Source organism: Monopterus albus, unplaced genomic scaffold (genome assembly GCF_001952655.1).
Source record: "Monopterus albus unplaced genomic scaffold, M_albus_1.0 scaffold122.1, whole genome shotgun sequence".
Classification (NCBI taxonomy): Eukaryota; Metazoa; Chordata; class Actinopteri; order Synbranchiformes; family Synbranchidae; genus Monopterus; species Monopterus albus.
The window spans coordinates 1,051,459-1,071,720 of record NW_018128002.1 but is presented as its reverse complement, the minus strand read 5'-3'; the positions used below and the strand labels follow the sequence as shown (position 1 = coordinate 1,071,720).

Sequence of the window (20,262 nt, the reverse complement as noted above, 5' to 3'; positions counted from 1 at the left end):
CCTTGTCAGTGTGTTCCTGGCCTGGCTGTACAGAGTCCTGTCCCCACATCTGTAAGCCTCCTCTTTGGCACGATGAAGCTGCTTGAGTCTTGCTATGAACCAGGGCTTGTTGTTGTTGTTGTATGTGCAGAAGGACTTTTTGGGCACACACACACACACACATCCTCACAAAAGCTGATATAAGATGTCACAGTGTCAGTGAGTTCATCCAGGTCTGTAGCTGCAGTCTCCAATACACTCCAGTCTGTGCATTCAAAGTATGCCTGTAGGGCTGACTTAGCCTCCTCAGTCCAGCTCTTCACTGTTTTGACCACAGGCTTTGCAGCTTTAAGTTTCTGCCTGTAGGTTGGAATAAGATGGACCATACAGTGATCAGAGAGTCAGAGGGCTGTGCGGGGGACAGAGCAATAGGCGTCTTTTATTGTTGTGTAGCAGTGGTCCAGTGTGATTTTGTTCCTGGTGGGACAGGTGACGTGCTGTCTGTATTTGGGCAGTTTGTGGGAGAGATTTGCCCTGTCCCTTAGAACAATGAGTGGAGAGTCTGGATGTTCTAGCTCCAGGCTACTTATCTGTTCTGCCAGGAGCCATAGTGCATTAGCGTGGGCCTGTGGTTTTATGTACACTCCCATCAGAATGAAACTATTAAATTCATGAGGAGAATAGAAAGGTTTGCAATTGATAAAAAAAGAGTCCCTAGGTCTACGTTACATGTCCTCTGTAGCACTATCACATCGGTGCACCCACCTTCATTTATGTAGAAGCAGATTCCACCTCCTCTTGTTTTCCCGGACAGCTCCATTACATGATCGGCTCTGTACACCTGGGAGCCCGGTACTTGTATCGCACTGTTCGCGATCGAGTCGCTCAGCCAGGTCTCCATGAAGCACAAAGCAGCAGAGCATGCAAAGTCAGAGTTTGTCCCGTTGACGAGAACAATTTCATCCATCCTGTTGACCAGGGAGAGGAGATTTGCTAGGTGGACAGATGGGAGTGGAGTCCGGGTCCCTCTCTGGCGTAGCCTCACCAAGGCACCCGCTTGCTTGCCATGGCGGTGTTTTTTCCAGGTCCCATATACAGTGGTGTGAAAAAGTGTTTGCCCCCTTACTGATTTCTTATCTTTTTGCATGTTTGTCACACTGTAATGTTTCAGATCGTCAAACAAATTTATATATTAGTCAAAGATAACACAAGTAAACACATCATGCAGTTTTTAAATGAAGGTTTTTATTATTAAGGGAAAACAAAATCCAAAACTATAGAGCCCTGTGTGAACAAGTGTTTGCCCCCCTGTCAAAACACTGGTTTATCGCACCTGAGTTCAATTTCTCTCTCGTCTGTCCACAGAGTATTATCCCAAAAGTCTTGGGGATCATCAAGATGTTTTCTGGCAAAACTGAGACGAGCCTTTATGTTCTTTTTGCTCAGCAGTGGTTTTCGTCTTGGAACTCTGCCATGCAAACCATTTTTGCCCAGTCTCTTTCTTATGGTGGAGTCATGAACACTCAGCTTAACTGAGGCAAGTGAGGCCTGCAGTTCTTTGGATGTTGTTGTGGGGTCTTTTGTGACCTCTTGGATGAGTTGTCGCTGCGCTCTTGGGGTAATTTTGGTCGGCTGGCCACTCCTGGGAAGGTTCTCCACTGTTCCATGTTTTCGCCATTTGTGGATAATGGCTCTCACTGTGGTTCGCTGCAGTCCCAAAGCTTTAGAAATGGCTTTATAACCTTTTCCGGACTGATAGAGCTCCATTATTCTCTTTCTCATTTGTTTTTGAATTTCTTTGGATCTCGGCATGATGTCTAGCTTTTGAGGATCTTTTGGTCTACTTCACTTTGTCAGGCAGGTCCTATTTAAGTGATTTCTTGATTGCGAACAGGTGTGGCAAGAGAAATTGAACTCAGGTGCGATAAACCAGTGTTTTGACAGGGGGGCAAACACTTGTTCACACAGGGCTCTATAGTTTTGGATTTTGTTTTCCCTTAATAATAAAAACCTTCATTTAAAAACTGCATGATGTGTTTACTTGTGTTATCTTTGACTAATATATAAATTTGTTTGACGATCTGAAACATTACAGTGTGACAAACATGCAAAAAGATAAGAAATCAGTAAGGGGGCAAACACTTTTTCACACCACTGTATGGCAACTGCACCTCCAATCAGAATGTCCATACAGCATTCTTCGTTCACAAAAAATCGGAGGAAGGTGGTTTAGTATGAGTTGTCCGATATTTAACAGTTCTTCTCGGGAAGCAGTCCCTGGTAGGCTAGTGGGTAAGGGGCAGAGCTCTCGCCGCTGCGCCCCGGGTTTGAATCCAGGTTGCGTCAAGAAGGGCATCCGGCATAAAACACGTGCCAAATGTCAACATGCGAGTTGTCAGTGTGACAATTCGCTGTGGGAGACCCCTAAACGGGAAAAGCCAAAAGTGACTTTCTTTCTTTCTCTAGTAAAAGTAATCCGGGATGGGTTGCAAAAGACTGAGAAAACAAGAGAGCACGAGTAACCAAGGCTGCCATTGCTGTCGCCGCCATCTAAACATTGAATTTTAGGGTGGCAACATGGTTTAAGGTTCGGGTGAGGTCAGGTGTTAGGCAAGCAGTGGTTATGGTTAAGGTTAGGATAAGGCTATAGGAAATGAATGTAAGTCAATGTAAAGTCCCCACAAAAAATATAAACACAGCGGTGTGTGTGTGTGTGTGTGTGTGTGTGTGAGAGAGAGAGAGAGAGAGTGCTTGCTACTGACCTCTAGCTGGTTCTGTGCTGGTGCAGTGGTGGTACTAGTGTTAATGTCCCAGAGGGTGGGCACTGTGTCCAGGTTGTCTGTGCTGATAAAGGACTGGGCATCAGCATATTCCGACAGTGAGTCAGCCGGAGAGGAGAACAGAGAGTTTGTGGAGAGGTCATCAATGCAGGACAGGTCCTAAAAGCAGAGGAAGAGAAGAGGTCGCACTGTAAATTCAGACTGAAGCATGGCAAAATTTGTGGCAGAACAGGGATTTTTATTATGAAAGGGGCACATAGAGTATATTCCCACATGAAAACCAAGCCAGACACAGCCAGATGCACACATTAGCATCATACTTTATGCCAACAGAAAGAAGGACTATAAATCTCTCAGACACAGCCCACATCATACTGTGAAAGAAAAAGGTGTGAAACAAAGGGAGCACATTCATCGTGGATTTCCGTCACTACTGCAACTCTTCTGGGAGAAACATAAGTAGCCTAAACAAAATCTAATCACACACAGATGTGTGAGAGTGAGCATGTAAAATAGAACTTAAGAGGCAGGCATGAGAGTTCTTGTCTCTTTCTCTGTGTGTGTGTCATTTTAGCCATGGCTGTCTTCCAGTCATCTCTCTATTCATATCCTTCCCAAGCCATTAGTATGCCATGTTCTTTAACGAGACTCTCACAGGCACCCCTGGGCCCCCTGAGACTTATAAACATGGATGTGGGGGAGACAGGGATTGAGTGGAGGTGGAGGGGGAGAGAACATGGCAGAGTGAGAAGCAGAACAGAGGAGAAACTGTTTATGGAAATAGGATCATAGATCTCTTCATTTTACAGTGTGGGTGCATACTGCCCATAGTCCTCAGTGTGTGTGGTTGCATGCATGAATATTTATACTCTGAGGGCTGTGTGTGGACATTCCCACACCCCCACATTCCAGCCAAACCCTCTAGAGTACCATGAAACAACACTACCCACACACTCTAACGTGCTACTTCAGCAACTTCCTTTCAATGTTTACCTCATGTAAAAGAGAGATTTCCACATTTTGGGAAATACACTTATTCACATGAGAAGACTAATACCGCTCATGTCTGTGGCAAAGCAAATATTTATACAGCGAGTTTACACATTTTATTTGTTCTATGTATATAACATCCTTTGTGGTTTTCTTATAGCACCTTCTCTCGGATATCAGTAGCATAAGCAATGATGAATAAATGACATTATGACTGAAGATGACAGAACAATGCTGCGCTGTGAAACAGAGAGATGATTAGTTGTGACGTTGACTCAGTCTGAACAGTACGCTGCTACCGATTAATGCTGAGAAGCTGCACTGACTTCTGTCACAGCTGCCTGTTAGACATTACTCGAGCTCAGCAGAAAATGTCTCACTGACATGAGAAAACACGACATAGTACTCGTAGTGCTAACATGACTACATCATGTGGGAATGGGGCCAAGTGAGGGTGGTAAACATCAGGCAGACAAACACAGTATATGCTTACAGATACATGTGTATAATTTTGCCCTATGATGGCAGGCAAACAACTCGCTCAGTGCTTTTTTCAATGGTACAGCACTAAGCTTATCACTGCAGCTCTGTGATTATGCTTCTCTTTTCAACTCTCTCACCCTACCTTTCTCTTTCCTTTCCTCCCTGTATTTGTCTGCCTGCTTCCTGAGGGCAAGATCAGGCATGAGCTTGGAAAGAAGGCTCTCCAAAGTTGTTCTACCCTGTCGACAGCTGAGTGGAACAACTGCTTTTTCTAAAGTAGATGCAGGGTCCCTGTAAGATATCATGTATACTCTGCAACTTCCCAACACCTTTCCATGTTGTTTGTTTGTCCTGTCAGCTGTTGGTCTTTGTATCTCATCCTATTCTCTGTCTCACTCCTTGCTCTGCTCCCTATTTTTTGGCTCTACTCACTGAGGATGGATGAGTGAACAGCAAAGGCTTAGAAAAGAGACTGTGCATAACCAGCGACATCATTCCACAGAAGCATAATGGTGGAAACACAGAGATAAGCACAGATACATGAATTTCACCTTGGAAAACAGTTGATTTTTTTTCTTGCAGCAATAAATCACAGTTCACTGAGCAGGATTAGTTGGAGAGTTTTCCAAATTTAGACACCCATCATTTGATAAAACAAAAATCATTTACTTAGATTTGAAAATCCATAAATTTGGATAACAACAATAAGAGCTGTCATATTAGTTTTGCTTGTAAAAATGTATATGAAAGCCTTGAAATCTTAATGACTTCAATGTGCTGCACCCACAATGGATTAACTGAAGCTCCAGCTGAAACTAGTCCTAAATCAATCTGTTCTGCAAATATGTGATTTGTATTTAGGTCCGTGGTTCAAAGCTCTGTGCACAGTGTGACTTCTTGGGTTTCCACATCATGCAAACTCATGTGACAGAAGGCATGGTGCTGGTGCAGCGGTGTTCTAAGGTGGACCAACAAGCAAGATAGAGAGGAATCACAGAAAACTACAGCTACTTTGTTGGTGCTAACCAAGACATGTCCAACCTCAGTACCATGCCAATCGAGTTATTAAGCAGAGCGTAACAGAGGCAGCAGTGTTTGCCCCCCGCAGGCCTGTATCCAGGGTTAGTTCATCTACTGTTCTAAGACTGGGCCCTGCCAAGCAGAGATAAGGCTTGAATTCCAACTGCTCTGATGATAATCAGTGCTCCTTCCACAGCACATAACCACACAGCCACACACTACTAATCCTGCCCCTCTCTCTTTGTGCAATAAAAAAAATATCTGAACGCATAGGTAGCTGTGTGTGCAAATGTGTCTTCTTCTTGATTTCAAGAAACTGACTTTAATACATTTAAGATTTAGTTTATATTCTTGGAATAACTAGAAAAATCTGATATGTGTGAACATGTTAACAGAAGAACATGTGAAACCCCCTGTGCACATTTTTTCCTGTTGTCAACCCCCCGGTTTTTCTTGCTTTTCACATGTTCCTCTTCTCTGCTATGAATGCTGAAGCTAGCATTATATCTTCCCGTCACAACCCTACACAGTTGTTATGGTTGAGTCCCCTCACCAGGGGGTGAGGGAGAACAAGAGGTAGGACCCAGGATGCAGACCCAGGTGCTAGTAAATAAAAGGTGGTTTATTGGAGAAAAGCAAACAAAGTACTGAGTATATGTATAGTCCATTAACCAGAGTAGGGCAGTGATGACTGAGGTGACCAGGACGGGCAGGTGAGTAGACAGGAGGATTGTAGGGAATAGGAGAGTCAGTGGACCAGGACGACGAGGAACCCAGGGGAAGACCAGGAGGGACGAGGAGACCAGGAGGAACCCAGGAGGAACCCAGGAGGGACGCTTGAACCCAGGAAGACGGGCAGATGAGCCGACAGCAGGAGGGACGCTTGAACCAGGAAGACGGGCAAATGAGAATCGCCGGAAGTGTAGAAAAAGGGATCAACAGCACAGGAACTGTCAGCGTTGAAACCAGGTGAACCAATATACATATATACTATACATACGCAAACAACCGCACAGAAACTGTCAGCGTTGGCATCGTGTATACATCAAAATACATTAATGCTCTGGCAGCGACAGAGCGTCTGCCAGGGGTTTAAATAAGACAGGGAAGTGATTAGTGGAATGAGCGTCAGCTGTGTGCTGCGCCTTGGAGCCAATTATCAGGTGAGGCGTCTCAGCAGTGTCGCTGAGCATGCGGGATGAGAGAGAGGGAAGAAAAAGAGGGAACTGAGGCAGGTCGCAGCAAACGGACCTGACAACAGTAAAGCTGAAACACATAGACAAACACTGGAATCTATCTGACCACTAGTCCATACATTGTATAATCCAAACAACCTTGTGCTCAAATGGGCACACTGTGAAAAACTCAGTACAAAAGCTAATCAAGCATGAACGTATGGGTACACATCAAATCATGTATCCGCAGAGGTGGTGAGTTGTAGTTGAGTGTCTGGATAATGATATCTGTCTGACTGCAGGTGATTAATGAAGACAAGTATCAGTGAAAAATGGGTGCACAGGTCCATCCATCTTATAGAATGCCTTCAGAGCTGCAGACTTGATGGTTGTGGTTGGAGGTGGTGGTTATCACCTCTAAGAATCAGAACGGAAAAATTACACTTCTAAACATAAACCGCCCTTAAACAGCTTAGCTTCATCTTCTGTTTAAGGTCATGTATTTACAGTGTGACAAGTATGGTATGGAACATTGTCACACAATACACACCTCCTCAAATAAAAAAAGAACCCACATGAAAAGTCACTGCAACAAAGTACATCAGGAAATACAACATGGTAACAGAAGCTTTAGTTAATCTGTGCTACTCCTACAGCCTCAAGAGTTGCCTTGGGAGAAGCGAAAAAAAAAAGCCATTTCTAGTATACTGACTACAGCTACACCAGTTGTGACACAGCCTCTATGATAAGCGTAGGTGCTACCATACAAGGAAGTCTAGCAGCCCTGCTTAGTTTGCTGTATAAACAATAATTTCCATGGGCCTCTCTTTATCTGTTAGTGTTCCTCTTTCCTATTAAAGGAGAAAATTTCTAATCAAAAATCCCATCAAGGATAGGTGTGTTTTACTAAGACAAAGCACTCTGAAGGGGCTTCATCACACAGGAATCTTTATTAACCACACCATTAAAAGGTTTGGGAGATGTGGCTTGCATTTCCTGATAAGCTCCATGAAACTATAATCATGTCCTCTAAAATCAAAGTGAGGACAGTTTTTGGTTTGCTTGTTTTCCTCCCAGTTCGCTATGGTCAAATCCTCTGTATTGTTGTGGTTGTCACTGCTAACATTACAGTTGTCATGGAGATTACATGGACAGATGGTGCTGCCAGCTACTACTTTTCACGGGCATTTTCTTTTGACATGTTGAAAATAATGAAAACAGTGTACATGATGACATGATGTTGCTGGTGCAATGACAGCCATGTGATTCTTTATCAACTTAAAACCTTAAAAACAGCCAAAGAAAGTCTCTTTCGGCTTTTCCCGTTTAGGTGTCGCCACAGTGAATCATCACACCGACGACTCACATGTTGACATTTGGCACGTGTTTTATGCCGGATGCCCTTCCTGATGCAACCTGGATTCAAACCCGGGGCGCAGCGGCGAGAGCTCTGCGCCTTAACCACTAGCCTACCAGGGACTGAAACCTTAAAAACAGCCAATGGTCAATAATTTCTTGAACCAGCCTAAGAAATAAGGTACTTTATTATTACAAAGCAACCCACACATATACAGTAATAGTGCATATCGCCCTAGGCCACATCCTGTTAAACTCAATAACCTCCTGCAGTGAGAAGCCAGGCAGAGGCCCCAGGCAGGCAGGGCATGTCCAGGGCTTCCCCCTCCTACACACTGCCAGCTTTGGCTGCTTTTCCAAGGCCAGGAAACAAGTCATCAAGGCCTCCCACGTACCCCACACACCCATATATATACACAAACACACACCTCAAATGACCTCACCTTGTCACCCATTCACTTGTGTCATCTCTCACTTATTCTCTCCGAGTCTTTTAAAAAGACAGCCATGGCTAAAATGACACACACACTTGTTTTCCATCCCTTTCTGCATCTTTTCTTCCTGCCTTTTCAATCTCTCATTGTGTGTTTATCCTAGTTTTGTTTTCCCATCAAACTTTGCACTGAGAAGTGGATCTGTTTAACTTAACACTTACTTTTCCATGGCAATAATCTACATGCAACCTCACGTATTTTCAGGAGATATTCTCACTGCTATGTAGTTAAATGATGACAAAAACAGTACAGTTTTACAAATACCATTATGCATTAAATGATGTGGATAACTTGCATATTAATCTAAGATTACTACTGTACATTGTAGTGTAGTTCTGAATAAAACCAACTAAAATTTAATACCTTTTTATGAAAAAGTTAAGGGCTGTGGTCTGTTAGAGCAGGAAACGTTTACCCTCTGGGCCCCTCTCAGTCCTTTCTTATTCTTCTGTATGGCTACAAAATCCTGCCCGAGCCTGAAAATGTTGCTGTAACAAAAGTAGCAGGGATGGGCGTCTGTGAGTCAAACCGTAATCAAGAATCTCAGGGATGCGAATGCTAATAAAATGCCAAGGCTCTTTTCTGTAAATTAAGTAGGATAAAACAAGAGTGTAACCTTGCGTAACCCTGCCAATAAACCAAGAAGGTTTTTATCAGTTTCTGTGCTGTGTGTATATGAACAAGGTGGTGTGACAGAGGGCCATGAAATCACCCATCCCGCCTCTATGATCAGCTGACTGAAACAAGCCCCACTGAGGGATTTCCTCTCTGGGGTCAGCTGCTGACCTTGTTCATGCAGTCAACAGACCTTGATTGATGGCCTGTGTGTGTGTGTCTGCATGTAGGTTGGGGGCCAGGAACTGAAAAGCCACTGCTGCTGTTTCTTTTTGTCTGGATTATGTTATGCCAAGCTGTCTGCCTGTCCTACATCCCTGGCATATCTGCGGGCCGGTGACTTTAATAGCACACCTCGAAACTATTCCTTTTCCTTGACCTTCTCACAAACTCAAAGCACACACTGGATTTTTTTGGCATACCAGCTGTTTGATTAACATGCTATATTGAGAAGACTCTTTTGATTTCAGTAGTCTTTGCGACACATGCATAAATTAGCTTATCCTGTCAGAGAGCTTTGATCGAAAAGCTTTTTATGAACACACAACCTATACAATACTTTAGTCAAACAATCTCCCGCCAAAAACATATTCAAACACATTTAAAGTGTTGGCAGACGGCTAAAAGCATAAATGATCACCACACTTTAAGCAGTTCCACTAACCGCAAGTTCCACAGTGGAGCCCTGATGCTACTGTTTTCTAGTGAAACTTTAATGAATTTGTTTCTCAGAGGTTTGACTCCCTGTGCTGAAATTAAATTTGCAAATGACAGTTTCTGGGTATGATCTGAAAAGCAATGAAAGGCGATCAGTTCTCATTCTGCTTACACTTTTATACAGTTGTGGGGTCAAAAGAAAAATAGTGTGACTTTTATCTAACCCACAGGTAGCTTAGTCTATCACATCCCCAGACAACTATCCTAGGCCAATCAAAGCAGTGTGCCTAGTCCAATGACCTCCTGACAGGTAGGCCTTTGTATTGTGCCAAGTCGGAGGAAAACAAGTCAGGGACGGGCTTTGTGATTACAACACTCCTGGAATTTTCCAGTGTTTTCATATGTTCCAGAAAATAAAAGGATGCCAAGTGTCCCAGCTAGCAGCCGAATGACAAAGCTTGTTTAAAAAACTGTTCTATAAGTTGTGTTGTGTTGAGCCTGAAGCTTACACTGAGTTGACTCATGGTAACTAACATGAACGACAAGGCTCCTTGATATTCAGGATATTGCCAGCAAATAATTCCACCAGGCAATTTGATTCTTTGTCCAGCAAAAACGGACAAGCAGAGTTAAACATGTGAAAAGCAGCACGAATTGAGAAAATCTGAAAAGCAGAGGTAAAGGGGAAAAGAGAAAGGGAGGGAGGGAAATTTTATCCGCTGTGTATCTGGATTGGTGCCAAGAGGAAGTCACTCACAAATGGGCGCATTCAGGATGAGCTAGTATTCACAAAGGCATGTCTCAGTAGCCTTAAACCTACATCTTGGACCAGCTTGAAAAAGAAAGAATAGAACTGATGTGGAACCAAAAAAAAAAGAAAAAAAGATGGGTTATGCAAATAAATTTGTGAAATGTAAACAATATAACAGACACAAAGCACACAAAAATAACTCACAGAAACACCAACTATGTGTGTGTATTTGTGTTTAAGTGTCAGAAACTACTTGCATGTGTGAGCCTGCATCCTCCGGACTGAGAAAGGTGGATGTGAGGAGAGTGCTGAAGCAAGATGATATCTGTTATGCAGAAATTTCAACAGAGCATACCACACTTACAGGCAAAAGGGTCAAACACTGTAATTTATAACAGCCACATGTAGTGTGAACAGTAGTATAAGCGAAAATGTTAAATTTTGTGTGAAGCAATGTTACTCTGTCAGCTAGTTTAAAGACCACTAGTTGAACATGGTTAAGAATATTTTATTATCCTTAGAGGGGAACAACAGAAACCTGTGCTGATGCTGAGCTTGTTTACTCCACTAGCTCACTTCCTAACACGGACCTGTTACAATCTTGAGAACATTAATTTATATTGACATAAGTGTGTAAATTGGTATTACAGTAAAGGCTACACTCAAAGTGAAATTTCTCAGTAACACATTAGGCACCAATTTACACAGTCTCATTTTTACTTGCTCTGTGTGGGAGACCATTACTACATGACAAGAAAGTTCACTGTTCATCTGTGAAATCAAACATCTGAAGTAAACATTCAGAGGTTTTGGTACAACAGATAACCTTGCTTTTTCTTCAGAGAGCCACACACTCATGAGTTTACACGCCTGTGGTCAGTGAACTACTATCTTTCAATCATGGCGCCCAGTGCAAGCATTTTTTCTAGTTTTTGTAAATAACATTTTAATCTCCTTTTAGCTTCACATTTTAAATATTTTTTATCTCATAAGGCTTTTTGAGGCAGACATGTTTGTGTGTTTCCACTCTCAAATGCTGGCTTTTTCTTTGTTTTCTTCTTTTGTGTGTTTTTTTTACTCTTTCTGCAGTGCACAAATGTCAGGCACTGTCAACATACAGTACAACAGACAGGCATTGCTGGATATTGCCAATTCACACAGCCACTGGGAATTTACTGGTTTCATACCACCGGAGCTACAACTCATTGTTCGCTCCCGCAACAACAACAACCACCATCACCCCCGGGAAGCCCCCGAAGCACCAGGCACGAGTGAGCAGGCTGACACCAGGACAGCGATCCGGAGACGGAGACGCAAACATGGCAAGAAAGGAGGGCTCCATGCTAGGCTAAAAGCTTGCACTACCTGACCGCCTCTACCCAGCCTCTTCCTAGCTAACGTACAGTCTCTGGAAAACAAATTGGATGAGCTAAGAGTTGGAATTACAATGCAGCGGGAAATAAAAGAATGCTGTGCTCTAATTCTCACAGAGACTTGGCTTTCTGACAAAAACTCTTTCTTTCTGACTGCCATCAGACTCCTAAACAACTGACTCAGGATCTACCTCATGTAATTCCATCTGTACATACTCATTTTGCACATGCATAATTGCACACTCACTACTGAGTATTTGCACTCCACGGCTCCCGCGTAGCATATATTCTCTCTGCATTATATTATGCTCTTGTTGTATCTTTATTTGCTTCCTTCACCTGCAGCTTTAAAGTACCTTAGATTTGTGATTTTACTGCCTATTTAGATTTGTGTTATTGCTCATCTACTTTATATTTCACTTTATATTTCATTTGTATTTTGTGGCATTCATGTGGATGGAAAAGTAAGAATTTCATTGTACAGGGAAACACGTTTCCTAACTGTGTATATGACAAATAAACACTTTGACCTTGACATTTGATCATTCTGTGACTCAAGGTGGTGGGATCATTGCCTGTAAGTTGCCGACTTACTTTTTAGCAAAGACCTAAGTGGTAATTGAAAAGGCAACGTATGCTGGGATGCTAGCCACTTTTACACAGCACCGTATAATAGCTGCATGTTGGCCGATAGACAGACCGATAATATTTATCCTGACTATCCTGTGAACCAAAAGAACCCTCTAAAAAAATGCAACCAATATTCAATTATAATGGTTGAGACTTTGGAGGAGAATGGAAATGTGAGTTTGACTCATTAATGGACACAGTGGTCCAAAACAAGAAGGGGAAAAACATGATTGTTTGCTCTACACAAGACTGGATTTTTTTTTTTTTTTTTTTTGTAAACACTAATGTAATGAGCATGTTTGCGTGCATTTGATTGCCTTCTACACACCCTGTAGAGCTACGGAGCCTTGATTTTTTGAAATTCATGTTACAAGTATTTAGGAAATTTCTGAATGCTTTACAGTGGAACACTAAAACCACTGAGTCTAGAGATGCACTGATGGCCTCTTGGCGGATTGGTCAATTCCAATTTCCAATTTGTTTTTAAGTCTGACGTCCCGATTCCAATTTTGGCCAATTCTGATTCTCCTTCTTTCTGAGAACAGTAACTGACAGTGTACACAGACATTATTGCAACTTTTCTTTAATGAAAAATTATATTGTAATAAAAATAGTCTAAAACATTGCATTCAATTTCAGTCTTTTCTCTCTCTCACAAACAATTCCCAAAATAAAGGGGGTACAAGACAAACCTTTTTTAAAAGTTTATTTTAATGTTTTTACTTTTTTTTTTTTTTTTTAAACAAACCTCCAAATAAAATTAAGTGCGATATTAGTAGCCTACTTCTCCAAATGTAAACAGGTGCGACAGGTATTGTAGTATTGTAGAATGACTGTTACATCAGTCCTACTGAAAATGCAGTTCTTCTTAAAATGTGTGTAATTTTGTGTGTAAATTTGCTGTCTTTAACCATGAGTTGGATACACTGTACACATACGTGGATTGTAGCCAGTATTTCCCTCATTTTGTACTATTTGTCTGAGTTTTGGACCCTAGGTTTCTCTTCTCTAAGGCGTTTCTGTAGGCTTCTCTGTATTTGTAGATCAAATGCTTCCAATGCGCAGATGAACAGGCGCGACTGTGCACGTGTAAATATGACCGGCACAGATTCGGATATGCCAAACTGATCGGCCAGTCACCGGTCATGGCTAGTGACTGACCCAGTTTTGATCTCCAGTTGAACAATTGGTCCATCTTTAACTGAAGTACTAGAATTAATAATTTAATGTAATATTTTATTTTTTACTTTATTTTTTGACTTAATAGTTCTTGTTGGAGACACACTCTTACTTAAATTTAGAACTCCCAGAGATAATCAGATGTCTGTGTTTTGAAATTTAAAGAAAAAGGACAGCAATAACAGAAAAATGCAGTCTTTCTGTTTTGCCATTACTACAAGCAATAAATTGCACACAATAAATTACTTAACAGTAAAAGCTGATGATCTGTAAGAGATGACACACTGACACTTTTAATCTACCACAGTGGCTGTTCTCTTTTCCATCTACTGTCAGACCTGGCAGATTTGCTGCACCGTGGAATCACACATCCACAGTAGCATGATTAGTTTTTAAACTGGCAACAATAATTAGCAACGATATCACAATATGCTGTCTTTTTACCTTGTACCACCCTTATTCCACTGTCACAATTATACTTGGTACTAATGTGTGATATGTTTAGTGCAACACTCTTCAAACAGGTTTACTTATTGCATATTATAGGATACCGGTAAAGACAGCATGCAAGATAAGAAAGGCAGCAACCTTTAAATTTTCTTTGAAGCATTACTCTCATCTTCTGCATTCTTGCTCCTCAATCCTCTCCACCATCAAACCCCCGTGCTTTCACTCAACTATGCCATCACTGTTTATTCACTTCCTGTAAGCTGCACGCCTTGGTCATGCTTGAGGTTTAACGTAATACCAGGAAACTGACAACAGGTGCCCACCAAGAGGCAGCCCTGTTGCTCACTATTCAAATATGGTTTAAAACAATAAACAGGTCTGTTGCACTAAAAACACCACAATTTTGATTTGTCTTACTTAGACTACTGAAGCCTCAGATTTGCCTACGATAAACTTTGATATACATTTTTGCATGAAACAAAGACTGTGGCTTTTGTCTCCCATCTCGCGCACTAGAACCATGAGGGGGTATCTCTAAATGACCATTAGTAATAATTACAACAAGCACACTCTCTTTCAGTATTCCTATGGGCATCTGACTGTTTTTGAAGAAAACTGAACCCATCCATAAAGAGAGTGGGTCAGATTTTGTGAGACCTAAAAAGTACACACTGCAACCAGGTGATAGTGATATTTAGAGACAAACTGCATGGGCTGTGGGCAGACAGAACCCAGTCAGCCAGCAGCTTGTCGGAGAGAAACTAACAGAAGCAAAGGGGCCTGTCCACAGGATCATCCACAGCCTGACATGGTGTCCATCCATATATGTCACTGCCAGTGAGTAACTTTCATCACCTGATGTAAATGCAAAAAAAAAAAAAACAACCATAATTGATCCTGTAATTGCAAACAGGACTACAAATAAATGTCTCACCTTAAGTCTACTGTGAAATTGGTCATTCAATATAAAAATGCACAGACTACTTGAAACCACTGTGCACTTGTTAATCTGGGAGGTACAATATGCTGACCTGGTGACATAATCAATTTAATAAGAAATTCTGTGGAAATTGGCATAGCAAGCCTTGCACCAATAAAGTCATTAGGCAGAAATGAACTATAGTTTCACCAACAGTGTGCAGTAGAAATCAAACAACAATGCAGTTCTATTCATAGACTAGCACAACAACAGGCATATTTAACAGACATGCAGAAAGCCAAGAAGAGCGCTATTTAGCCTGACAAGATATCAGGTTCTGGCACTTACTGGAAGACAGCACGCAAATGAGGCAGTCATCTGTCATAGTTCCTGCTGGGAATGAGATTCTCAATGAGGCCCAGGTTGACTAACTGGCACAGTGAGCTGCCAGCAAAGAAATTCACAGCTTGACTGGGCAACTTTCAGCAATGAGCCCAAATCCATGGCCTGTGTTGCCTTCTCTGGCCTTGTTAACTCTTTTAATTAACAGCAGATGGATTAGTGTCATAAAAAATATTAAACAAGGACACTAGATCTTGTGGGCGCTTATGAAAAACAAATTTGAGAACTCACTTTCAGGCAGTTTAGGTCTCATGACCTAACACTAACCTTTCACGTTATTTTAATATCTGATCAAATACAATGTAAGCCAATCTCCGGAAAGAACACGCACAGTAAAGATAAATCAAAGGCCTGCCCACATTAGTGCTGGAATTATAAGGAAGTAATTTTCAAAATTCTATTAAGGAAGTTAAAGTTAAAAGTACAGCCATTAAGTACTTACTAGTCTTATCTGGAAGTTCCTTTACTAAGAGAATTAAAACTTCAGACAAGCAGATTTCAGTGAATCACAACTCATCAACAAGCACTCTGACTGGTCACAACATCAAAAATGGAAATAGTTTTTAAAGGAGCAAACAGTACCTTGGGAAGTGGTCGTCCCAGCTGTGAATACAATTTAGTCCAGAACTGCATGAGAGACATGGGTCCAAACACTGCAGTATGGGGGGATGAGATACACACACATACACCCCTGCTTCACCGTGAACCCCTGAGTGCGACAGCCTCTTCCATGTGTTGGTTAAAGTGTTCACCTTACAGCTGGTGCACTTCCACTCAGCAGTGGGCTCTCACTAGTCCTTTCACAGTTCCTCCCTGGCTCAACACACACATCTGCCTCCACTGCAGGTACGCTCCAGCCGGTGAGCTCAACATACACACTCTTTTGCTCTCACAAACACAGGCGAGTCCAAAACATGCTTCCTGCTTCACTAAGACAGTCAGGTATTTGCATAGAGGGCTTAGTCATACAGTGATTGGGGACTAGTTCCTCAGAGCTCAAAAAGGTACTTGGAAAGTGAGTTAGAGAGCAGAGGAGGGGAGGGGAGGGGAGAGGTGGGGAGAAGAGGGAGGGAGGTGGGGAGGAGCTTTCAGGAAATGATGCTTTTGTTGGTAAGTGACTAGAGTTACTGGCAGTCAGGCCCATTTTACTGTACATGGTGTAACTCAACCGCATTTGTAGTGTAAACAGTATTGCGCTCTGGACCTGGCTGCTGCTCACACCCTGCTGCTTACCGTTATGCTTAATGGGCCTAGGCCACTATTTAATGATTATTATATTTAAAGACTAACTCTCTGCCTGGCTGTCTGTCTTAGATCATACTCTGCACTTTGTCCTATCTGTCTGTGCAGACTCAATTTCAAGACTGCTACTCAAGTAATGATTAATATAATAATCTATAGCTCAGAGGTGTGAACACTAGAAATGAGTTGTCTAGTTAGCTAATTGGGGAGGTGAGTTGTTATGGGAATGCACACTTCAGTTGTCTTGAGCTGTTAGCTTTGAGTTGTCAAAACATTACCCCATAACTTGAGCTCTTATGTGTTAAATCAGCACTGAAGGAGTTTTGACAATCATGTTTATAGTTTTCACACAATCCTCCAGCACTAAACACCTTAAAGACAGCTGGAAATAACAAAGAGACAGCTGAAGTGGTGAGAAATGTATCAAGAGATCAAGTGCATGCTGCAATTTTGCCTATTCAAAAAGGTCTTTCAGTCATCAGCCAGTACCTTTATCTGTGCACAGTTACACACAAATATCTCATCACAGATTGCACTGGTTTCCTGCTTATTGGAACTTGGGGTGCGATTGTTAAAAAAATAAATATTTTGGGAATCAGATGGGAAATGGGTTATTTCAACAAGTCCAAGATGGTGATCAAAGGAAATGCCATACCCTAACATCTGTTTTTCTGATAGGAAACCAATGTTATAGCCAGTCAATGAGGAAATTGTGATGAAAATTTAAAACAGAAATAATGTGATTTGCCTCTTTCACACTTGCAATGGAGGGGTCCATTTGCACACCCTGCTTCCAGGAATACATGATATCAAACCAGCATGGTGAGGAACTGTAATGGCCTCTGCTGGACTTAAGAGGAGTCAGACTCTCAGAGACGGAGTGGCGCCTGTCCATGGTGTCATCATGCAATGAGTGGGAATCCTGTGTGTGTGTGTGTGTGTGTGTGTGTGTGTAAGGGGGGGGCCTCATTGGTGAACACACAAACAAATAATTATTTCAAAAGCTAAAAAAGGAAGGATGCGTCCCTGATTTACTGCCACACAAACATAAATCATGTACAGCGATGATCACTGTCATATGCTCATATGCCTTCCTGTTGTTTTTCAAAAGTCAGGTGACAATGTGCAATAACGCTGTCTGAGGACATACAAACAGAGTGTGCTATTGTTTAGATTTTAGTACTACTGATTCCTGGTTCCATTTTTACTTTAGCTGGATGCATCAGCTGATCCTAGGGTGTTATGATATACATAATGTTGTGCACTATGCTGCAGGAAATGCTTTGTTGTGTAAGATAAACATCCTCTGTGGCATAACTCTGTTTTTGAACAGTAATTTTATTTTGCTGCATCACTAATAACCTTTGTAAATGCTAGCATATTGTAAATACATGAACACTGGCACAAAGTGTAAGTGACAATGTAAACAAAAGCGCAGTAGGTCTAAACTTCTAAGTATGATTTTAACAACACTTGATTCTTATAAATTACATAACAGATAGGTAGAGCACACCCCCAAGGAAAACAGCACACCTATTAACAACCCCTCCAATAAATCTTTAACAACTTTTTTAGTAGGCCATTCAAATGACACTACAGTGACTTAAGGAAGTACCCAAGAAATGCCAAGTGATTTATATCATGATTGGCCTGCCTCAAGAAATAAGTCAAGGCAAGCAAGATAATCTTCTATACCAGTAAAACAGAAGCCTGCAGCGGAGCACCTTTCATTTCATCTCTTTAGAGTAGCTAGTGAAATAAAACATCTCAGGCAACTACATTAACTAGACATTTCAAAATTTATTGTGCATATTTTTTAGAATAAATAGTTGTTATTCAGTGTGACATATTTAGTATATTTGGAAGAGATAGGAACTATGCTTGTCTTCTACACAAAATACAACAAGGGTGCAATGATGGATAAGCAAAGGTTCAGTAAACGCAAGCATTACAGGGATCAGTGCACCCAACAGAGAATAAATGGGGTCTTTTTTTTTTTTTTACAAAGACACATGTATTTCTTCTGCCCACATGGGTGCTCTGGGATTTTCTTCCACTTGAAGTACATGCACAGTGTGTTAAGGACATAGTAGTGCCATCACCTTTGACAAAGACATTTGTCTCTGGGTGCTGAAGAGCAGCTACCCAATGGCTAAATGACACATTCTGAGTTGTGGGTATGATGTATAAAGCATATAAACAGATTCTACAAAAAGAAAAAAAAAAAAAAAAAAAGAGCTGTGAACACAGACCTAATGCAAATGAACTCCTCCTATAAGTGCACTGTGCACAGAAGACCATGTGGATGTAATAGTGAGAGCAACACTGTGAGTCTGCCTAAATGTGACTTACATTGCACATGTATACTGTACGATACAATAGGTGTGTTAATGTGTGTACTTGCAGAGTGCTGTTCACTCTTTGAGGTTAGCCAGAGTGGTTAATGAATGAGCTCTGGTTTTTTGTCTTCCAGTAAGTCTTGTTTTCATATTCTGCATAAAGCTTCATGTACTTCAGATCCACAAATGACCTGAGTTCAGCTTGGGTAGGTGTGCACGTGTTACTGTGGACAAGTGTGCAACAAACCACAGTCTATACGTTTAACATTCAACAGTGGTACTAACAGAATTCTGTCCAGGGTAGAGTGTTCAACATGCATGGTTGTGTGGTGCTTTATTTATTTTTATTAAGGATAAAGTAAGTCACAACCTGTCATTAATTCTTGTACAGACCTAATAAAGAATAATAAAGATCAGCAAATATGATGAAGCCTCAGTTTGGGTTTTAATAAAGTTTCCAGTGTTCATCATCATTTTATTATGCCCAGGCTGAGTGTTTTGATAATGAGGATTTATGAGTGTCTCAGTTTCCCAGTAACTACAAATAAATCTTTTAATGGAAATTTCTGGGAAGTTTCCTGGAAAGAACAGTACAGCTTGGTTCGAACATAGTGTTCATCAGTCTTAATTTTGGTCCCTGCTTTGATTCAGTTTTAGTCTTTTAATGAAAATGTTCATTAGTTATAGTCAAATTTTAGTCATTAAAATGTTTGTTTGTCTTGTTTTAATAAACAAAAACTACAACAGTGCAAGCATTTTTTCTAGTTTTTGTAAATAACATTTTAATCTCCTTTTAGCTTCACATTTTAAATATTTTTTATCTCATAAGGCTTTTTGAGGCTATGACTGTTTTGTACAGTTACCATGGTTATAGGTGTTGTTCTCATCTATCACAAATGCTGTTTATTTGTTGACATACAGGGTCCACGTGTCAGTGCTCTGCAGGGCAGTGAGTGATCCACCGAGCATTAATGAATGTAAGATGCTTATTATTAACAGTGCAACAAGTGAAGTAGCTAAATCAACTTCTGAACAAGAGATATTCTGGGCAGCAGAGGAAACTGTTCTACTCAACCGTGAACTGCAGTTTGTGATTCTACAGATGCACAAAGGTCACAGAATAAAACTTATTATATTAAAATGTTCTGAACCCGAGTGGTGTTTTGTTACTGGACTTCTGTGCTAGTCACAGTTTGTCCATAACCAACACCATGTTCAAGCATAAGGGTGTCCATCAGTGCACATGGCACCAGGACACCCTAGGCCGAAGGTCAATGATCGACTTTGTGGTTGTTTCATCTGACCTCCGGCCGTATGTCTTGGACACTCGGGTGAAGAGAGGGGCGGAGCTGTCAACTGATCACCACCTGGTGGTGAGCTGGATCCGATGGCGGGGGAGGAAGCTGGACAGACTCGGCAGACCCAAAC

General features: G+C 41.5%; 1 protein-coding gene across 5 annotated transcripts in view; it reads right to left on the bottom strand.

Moving 5' to 3' along the window:
* The window catches only part of sbno2b (strawberry notch homolog 2b), a 78,519-nt gene that overhangs the window by 24,141 nt on the left and 34,116 nt on the right, over nucleotides 1–20,262 (bottom strand). For 4 of the 5 annotated variants that reach the window (XM_020612235.1, XM_020612238.1, XM_020612236.1 and 1 more), the window contains exon 5: nucleotides 2,742–2,918. In XM_020612235.1, the coding sequence (XP_020467891.1) occupies nucleotides 2,742–2,918 (177 nt within the window). Of the gene's footprint in view, nucleotides 1–2,741; nucleotides 2,919–15,835; nucleotides 16,207–20,262 lie in introns of those variants that run through there. The other variant, XM_020612239.1, reaches the window with a different exon arrangement.